This window comes from Colobus angolensis, unplaced genomic scaffold (genome assembly GCF_000951035.1).
Source record: "Colobus angolensis palliatus isolate OR3802 unplaced genomic scaffold, Cang.pa_1.0 Scaffold18, whole genome shotgun sequence".
In the NCBI taxonomy this organism is placed as follows: domain Eukaryota; kingdom Metazoa; phylum Chordata; class Mammalia; order Primates; family Cercopithecidae; genus Colobus; species Colobus angolensis.
The window spans coordinates 6,957,822-6,966,266 of NW_012114932.1; the positions used below are offsets into that span (position 1 = coordinate 6,957,822).

The window sequence follows — 8,445 nt, forward strand, 5'->3', positions numbered from 1 at the left end:
CTCCCAGCCTTTTTTTTCTTGAGATAGAGTTTTGCTCTTTAACCCAGGCTGGAGTGAAGTGGCACGGTCTCTGCTCACTGCAACCTCTGATCCCTAAGTTCAAACGATTCTGCTGCCTCAGCCTCCCGAGTAGCTGGGATTACAGGTGCCTGCCACCAAGCTCGACTAATTTTTGTATTTTTAGTAGAGATGGGGTTTCACCATGTTGGCCAGGCTGGTCCAGAACTCTTGACCTCAGGTGATCCACCCACCTCAGTCTCCCAAAGTGCTAGGATTCCAAGCGTGAGCCATCGCGCCCGGCCTTATCTAGATTTCTTACACAATTCTCTTCATAAGAGTGTTTATCTTTTTTTAACTGAAATTATTTTTGTAAGCCACCACACATCCTCTCTGGAAGAAGGTGAGGTGTCTGAATATGCATATGTGCACATATAAGTGAATATTCATAAACTGACTTGCATGACATAGACTGCAGTGTTTATTTACATTCATCTTACTATTCTGCCATTAGATGGCAAACTTCTCGAGGGCAGAGGACCAGACTGCCTTCTTTCCCAGTCTCCAGTACAAGCTGGGAGGTACTTTTTGTCCTTCATTTGAGGATCACATAAAGTAGCTGCTGCAAGGGCCTCAACATATGAAAAATAGATACCTTGCAATACCAGGAGCTCCTCCAATTTGGCAAAATGCTAATCCTAGGAGAGATGCCAGGAAATCAGAAAAGGCCTAAGGGGGCCTCAGTCTTCCAGCCTGGCATTAATGCATGGGTGGGAATGGTGGGCGGACTTGCCTGCTCTCAGGGAATGGCTGTTTTCTTCGCACTTTACCCAAGTCCACTAACCGAATTCAGTTAAACTAAATGTGCATACACCACAGGAACACAGAGGAGTTCGGAGTGAGACAAGTAAGAACACATTATCACCCCCTCCTTTTCATATAATCCTCAAGAAAACTCCTACTGGAACCTAGGTGACTTTTTTTTTTTTTTTTGGGAAACAGAGTCTCGCTGTCATCCAGGCTGGAATACAGTGGTGTGATCTCGGCTCACTGCAACCTCCGCCTCCCGGGTTCAAGCAGTTCTTCTGCCTCAGCCTCCTGAGTAGCTGGGATTACAGGTGTACGCCACCATGCCCAGCTAATTTTCTGTATTTTTAGTAGAGACGGAGTTTCACCGTGTTGGCCAGGATGGTCTCGATCTCCTGACCTCATGATCCATCCGCCTCGGGTTCCCAAATAGCTGGGATTATAGGTGTGAGCCACCAAGCCTGGCCTAGGTGATATTTCTTTTTTATTGTGGTAAAATATACATCACAAAAAGTTGCCACCTTAACCATTTTTAAGTGCATAGTCCGTTCACACTCCATTATGTACATTCACACTGTTGCACACCCAGCACCACTCTCCACTGCCAGAACTCTGTTCATCTCGCAAAACTGAAACTCTGTGCCCATTAAACACTAACTCTTCATTCTCCCCTACCCCCACCCGTTAGCCACCACACTACTTTCTGCCTTTATAAATTTCATTACTGTAAGTACCAGATACAAGTGGAGTCACACAGTATTTGTCTTTTTTGTGACTGACTTATTTAGCATAATGTTCTCAAGGTTCATCCATGTTGCAGCATGTGGCAGGACTTTCTTCCTTTTTAAGGCTGAATAATATTCCATTGTTTGTACTTGTGTTTTTATTTTTATTTTTTTGAAACAGAGTCTTGCTCTGTTGCCCAGGCTGGAGTGCAATGGTGCAATCTTAGTTCACTGCAACCTCTGCCTCCCGGGTTCAACCATGTCTCCTGCCTCAGTCTCCTAAGTAGTTGGTATTACAGGCACTCGCCACCATGCCCAGCTAATTTTTTGTATTTTTAGTAGAGGCAGGCTCTCTCCACATTCGTCAAGCTGGTCTTGAACTCCTGACCTCAGGTGATCCACTGCCTTGGCCTCCCAAAGTGCTGGGATTGCTGGCGTGAGACACCGCGTCCAGCTCCATTGTTTGTATTTATCATGTTTTATCTATTTATCCATCAATGGGCACTGAGATTGCTTCTACCTTTTGTCTATTGTGAATAATAGCCAAATGAATACGGATGCACAAGTATCTCTTCCTGTCCCTTCTTTCAATTCTTTTGGGTATATACCCAAAAGTGGAACTGCTGAATCACAGAATAATCCTATTTTTGATGTTTTGAAAAAGCACCATCCTGTTTTCCATAGCAGCTGCACCACTGTGCATTTCCACCCGTGATGCTCAAGGGTTCCAACCTCTCCACGTCTTTACCAACACTTGTTATTCTCTGGTTTTTTGGTAACAGCCATTCTCATGGGTGTGAAGTGGTACCTCCTATAGTTCTAATTTGCATTTTCCTAATGATTAATGATGTTGAGCCTCTTTTCACGGATTTATCAGTCTTTACATGTCATCTGTGGAGAAACATCTGTTCAAGTCTTTTGCCTGTTTTTCAATCAGGTTGTTTGCTTTTGTTCTGTTAAGTTTTATGAGTTCTCTATATAGCCTATAAGTGAATAAGCAATTGATGAGTGATTTGCAAATATTTCCTCCCTTTCTGGGGGTTGCCTTTTTACTTTGTTGATAGTATCCTTTAAAGCACCAAAATTTTTCATTTTGATGAATTCCAATTACTCTATTTTTCTTCTGTTGCCTGTGTGTTTGGTGTCATATCCAAGAAATCCTTGCCAAATCCAACATCATGGAGCTTTTCCCTTAAGAGTTCAATGTTAATAATGAGCCATTTTATGGCCAGGCGTGGTGGCTCACGCCTATGGGTGGATCACCTGAGGTCGGGAGTTTGAGACCAGCCTGACCAACGTGGAGAAACCATATCTCTACTAAAAATACAAAAGTAGCCAGGCATGGTGGTGCATGCCTGTAATCCCAGCTACTCAGGAGGCCGAGGCAGGAGAATCACTGGAACCCGGGAGGCAGAGGTTGCGGTGAGCCGAGATTGCGCCATTGCACTCCAGCCTGGGCAATGAGAGCAAAACTCCATCTCAAAAAAAAAAGCCATTTCAGAAGAGTTACAGGACAATTTTTAGAGGGAGCAAGATGATAAGAAAAATCCGGGAAGGAGTTTACTGTATTGCCACTGAGCCCACATTTTAAAAACTAATCCTTGTAGTTGGACTCTGATCACCTGTGATGAAAACACAACTCGACAGAGGGAGCTGCCTCTCATCAGCAGTAACAGGGACATTAGGGGCGGATGCTCCATTCTGCACCAACGTTTACATTCTTCCTTCGTGGATCCAAATTCCTTTATGATATCGGAGCCAAACAAGGAGAGAGGGGACCCGCGGGTACCATTTTGCTTAACTGAGTAACATACTCCACATGGGTTTAATGATCCATGTGTGTTTCCTCACCAACATCCTCCCACTGCACACACAGTCCCATCTCCATCCCCAGTATGTTGAGCGAATATTGTGCTCATGGAAGAGAGAAACAAGGACAAGCCATTAGGAAGGACCAAGATCAAAGAGCTCAGCCAGGAAAACAATTCCTGCCCTCCGCCGGGCGCGGTGGCTCAAGCCTGTAATCCCAGCACTTTGGGAGGCCGAGACAGGCGGATCACGAGGTCAGGAGTTCGAGACCATCCTGGCTAACACGGTGAAACCCCGTCTCTACTAAAAAATACAAAAAGCTAGCCGGGTGAGGTGGCTGGCGCCTGTAGTCCCAGCTACTCGGGAGGCTGAGGCAGGAGAATGGCGTAAACCTGGGAGGCGGAGCTTGCAGTGAGCTGAGATCTGGCCACTGCACTCCAGCCCGGGCGACAGCGAGACTCGGTCAAAAAAAAAAAAAAAAAATTCCTGTCCTGTCAAGGTGCCTTGACCTAGACTTGCAGGGTCCCTCCAGCTGCAGACCCTGGCCTCCCCCAAGCAAGCAAACAGCATAGCTTGAGCCAAATCACCAATGCCAGGATGGCCGGCCTCTTGCCACCAAACTCAGTAATGTAGGAATTTGTACATCTGTTCTGAACGCTGGCCAGCACAGGCTGAGGCAGTCCTGTCCAGCTGAGAAGGTTTTTGACCAGGAAATTATAACAAGAGTCATGAGCCATCAAAGTCATACTGTCCCTCCAAGACTGACACTCATCCATCAGAGCCATCATCACTGTGACCTTACTCAGTGTAGGACAGCTGGACAAGCAGGCCTGAATCAGCCCAAGTCCCAATCACATTTCATCGAGATTGGTGACAGAAAGTGCCTGGCACATGCTTAACATCAAACATTCATGGTGGCTGTTCCCATGGTGAACTGTGTGTCTTTCACTCCCTGCCCCACCCCTTTCAGTTCCTCAAGGTCAGAAATCGGGTCTTGTTTGTCATTTTGTCCCCAGCACATAGTAGGTCCCGAGTAACTATATGGTGAATGGATAGCTACAAGAAAAATCTCCTTTCCCTTAACTCTGTAGATCATTTGGTTGTGAGTCTGAGGTAGAAAAATCAACCAAGAGCTTTTCCCATGGCATCTGTGCAGAGTTAACTCAGCTTCCTACCAGGAGCTACACATCAGGAGAACAGAACTTCAAGGCCTTGTCAGATAAAGGAGGGCTTAAGTGTTTTGCATAACAATACATCTACAGATTTTAATGGAGCACTTTTCCCCCATTCCTTATGGATTCATTCAACTGACAGCTTGGCACCAGCATATTGATGCCTGTTTTCTATCCAACACAAACTGTACAAGTGCCTTATGTTTATCCACTCTATGAATTTCTAAGCAACAATGTAAAAACAAAGAGCTCAGAAAACAAAGATGCTGGGTTGAGTTATTTTACTATAAAACAATAATAAGCGTCTGCTTTCTGCCCTCCTCCCACTCTAATTGGGTGTATTTGGTTTTTGGTTGTTTCCCTTTGTTCAAAGATTTTGAATTGCAACAGCTTCTTTTTGCTTATTTAAGAAGACTGTGCTCTCAGCAGGGTGCAGTGGCCCATGTCTATAGTCCCAGCTACTTGGGAGGCTGAGGCAGGAGGATGACGTGAGCCCAAGAGTTTGAGGCCAGCATGGGCAACACAGTAAGACCCCCATCTCTAAAAAATGGCTGTGCTCTACGGGAATGCCACTCAAAGTGCTGGTCCTCAAGAAGATAAGGACTTGGCAAGAGAATGTAAAATCAATGCATTGCTTCCTTCTTCGAAATGTCTTGCTATGAAAAACAAAAAGCCAGCTTAATTAAACAGTGTGACTAGTGCCAAAGTTGATCTCCTCATGGACAGGTAACAAAGAATTCAAAGACCAGTACAGCTGCAGATCACAGCTCAAGAAGCCCTGCTGTAGGCTGCAGAACTCCCCACCTGCCTGAAAACACACTAGACTGACGTTTACCATGGTCTTCTGAGAGGGTTTGGCCACCTTGTATCAGTACCTCTTTTTTTTTTTTTTTCGTGGTAAAGCACTCCAATATTGAGGATCCATTACAATCTGCTCTCCATATGTGGGATCCAGGCAGAGATCCTATATGACTAGGCCTCTAAGTGTCTACAACCACAGTGAATAGTTCAGGAAAGTCTTGATCCAGGGTTGGCCAATCAACATAATTCCAACCTTGTGGCCAGTTTTCAGATCAAGGATGGGTAGTGGTCCTGACTGACCCAATCAGAGTGAAGCCTAGGACTCATGCAGGAACTACCAGGAAAATGGTCTCTTACCACTAAAGTTGTGAGAATGTGAGGCTGCACCCATTGTTGGGGGCAGCTGTACAGCACTCATTGTGGTGGTAGGGGTGGGCTGGATGTGAAAAGAAACAAAGACGGGGAGCAGAATTGAAAGACAGAGAAACTAGATTCTGAGTATAATACTGGAGCCTCTGGACAAAGCCATTTGTGAAGTAGGTTTCTACCCCAAGACTTTTCAGTTATACGAATTGGTAAATCTTCCTTTTGCTTAGACCAGTTTTTGAGCTTTCTAACACTTGCAACTGAAAGAGTCTAATGTGATACAATGACTACTACACCCTGGGCTCACTCTAAAATCCCTATGCATTGGTCCTAAAGAAACAATTCTGAAAAGGCAAAAGGTGGGGAGTTGGAAGAGCTGCCATTCCAGGTGCAGTAGCTCGTGCCTGTAATCCCAGTGTTCTGGGAGGCTGAGGTGGGAGGATCGCTTGAGCCCAGGAGTTCAAGACCAGTCTGGGCAACAGAGCAAGACCCCACCTCTAAAAGAAAATAAATAAATAGCTGGGTATATTGGCACATACTTGTATTCCCTGCTACTCAGAAGGCAGAGGTGGGAGGATCACTTGAGCCTATTGAACCCAGAAGGTCGAGGCTCCAGTGAGCTGTGATTGTGCCACTGCACTCTAGCCTGGGCTGCAAGATCACAAGAACAAGACCCTGTCTCAAAACAAACAAACAAAAAAACAGTAGCTGCCACTCTCTGGGACTAGAGGCAGGTTTAGCAAGACTTTCCACACCTGTGTCTCTTCCTCTGTCAAGTGGTTAGCAGCTGCCTCACCTATCATCTGTCAAAAGATTGCAAGAATCACATAAAAAGACACGAAGGAAATCACTCTGGAAGCCTATGAAAAAAAGCACTGTATGAACAAAAAGTATTATTATTATGAATGCAACACCTTGTTATTCAAACTTCAAAATTCTGGCAAACATAACTATCCAGAGCCTAGAAAAAAATTTAAAAGCACTTGAGCAACACATTGCTTTTACCAAAATTTGATAGTCTATGGCATAGGAGAGGAAACACTCTCTGCAGGCCAAAGGGTATAAACTGAGACAGTAAGAGCCTGAGAACAAAGAAGGCACAGCAGACAACCAGGGCAAGCCTCGTGGTCTGAGCTGAGCAGCAACGTGCACCACGGGTCAGTTCTCAAGCCCACCCAGGAAGGTTCTTCCCCATTGCATATATCACCCCATCTACTCAAGCTTATGAATCATGAAAGAAAAATGATTATTTAACTTCAAAATTACAGTCCTCACTGCTATTTTGCAACTTTAGAGTTGCTGTCCTAACAATAACATTGTTATCCAATTAGGCAGAATTTATTTGTTTGTTTTTACTGTTTTTATAGCTGAGATCTAAGGGGCTAACATAACAACAAGGATGTTACATTAAAAGACTAAATTGTTTTGCACATTCTGCACTTTCCCCGAAGTCAGAATACAACTATTTTCTGGTAGATAAAAACAGTTAGCAGTCATGGTACAAGACTGGAGGAGGTATTAACATCATTCCTGATTTTTAAGCCACCTTCTGTTAATGATGGTTTTAATGGATTCTCTTTTGATGGCAAAATAAATAAATTTTTGGAGTTCCAAATAATGTATCTGGAAGTAGCTTTGCTCTTCACAGTTCCTGCCTTTGAGGAGCTCAGTCCTGCTGGGAAGTGGTGGAAGAACAAAACAGTCAGCTTGTTTTACTAGCTTCCCCATGTACAGGACATCAACCCTGTGCCAGGCATTTGCATCCACGACCAAGCTCACCAGGCCACATTACTAATGGGCAGGGTTTGGTTTCTCAGAAGCAAGTAGTAGTTTGGGCCCTGCCTCCCTGCTCCCGTGGACAGCCTGCATTCAGGCAGAGCTGGGACATTCCCACTCTGCCCATCTCCACGGGCAAGCAATCCCAGCAGGGCCTGTCTCTGGCCAGCTCCACAAATACCACTACTCTTTTTCTCTCTGTGCATCCCCACCTTGTAACACAAGTTGGCCTTCCCTGTTATCTGATTATCTTCAGCTCAACAAAAGGGGGCAATAGGTCCCATGTTGGCCTCAGGCCCAAGACTTGTTCTCCAATCTAGCTTCATCATTATTAAAGTAATTCTTTGCCCTTATTGATCTGAGGCACGGTAAGTTAAAAGGCAAAGGGGAAAGGGAGAGAGGAGTTGTTCCCCCTGAACCTCTAACACTTACCAGTCTGGACAAGGCTCTGGACCCAGCATAGATCATACCCACAAACAGCACTGAAGCAGGAAGCCACGACAGAACATGAGATCTGAAAAGAGGGGGAAAAAGCAGTAACACTTTTGCCACTTTTTGTTAAGAAAGACATAGCTGGAAAGGTTGACCCTCCAGATGCATCAACTACAGCAACAGAGGCTGTCTAAACATCCCTGGCAGACTTGTTGAGTGAGATGTGGTCTTCATCCACTGAGGAGTGGAGGCAGACAAAGCCGTCCTACCTACCATCCCATCGTTACTGATCACCTAGCCTAGGAGGTCCCAGAAATGGAAATGGTAAACGCCTTGCTGCAGCTTGGAAGAGAGAACAGATTGTTTTTTTTTCTAAGGCAGTGAACAATTATTCTTTGGGTTTTAAGTAGCCAAAAGTTTTGAATCCACAACAAATTATTAAAAATCGAAAGGCCGGGCGCGGTGGCTCAAGCCTGTAATCCCAGCATTTTGGGAGGCCGAGACGGGAAGATCACGAGGTCAGGAGATCGAGACCATCCTGGCTAATACGGTGAAACCCC

At 45.1% G+C, this 8,445-nt stretch overlaps 1 protein-coding gene across 1 annotated transcript in view; it reads right to left on the bottom strand.

Annotated features, from left to right (window-relative positions):
- TMEM241 (transmembrane protein 241) overlaps window positions 1-8,445 on the bottom strand; it is a 171,125-nt gene that overhangs the window by 125,849 nt on the left and 36,831 nt on the right. Inside the window, exon 4 of the mRNA XM_011939326.1 lies at window positions 7,886-7,967. Coding sequence (XP_011794716.1) covers window positions 7,886-7,967 — 82 coding nt within the window. The remainder of the gene's footprint in view (window positions 1-7,885; window positions 7,968-8,445) is intronic.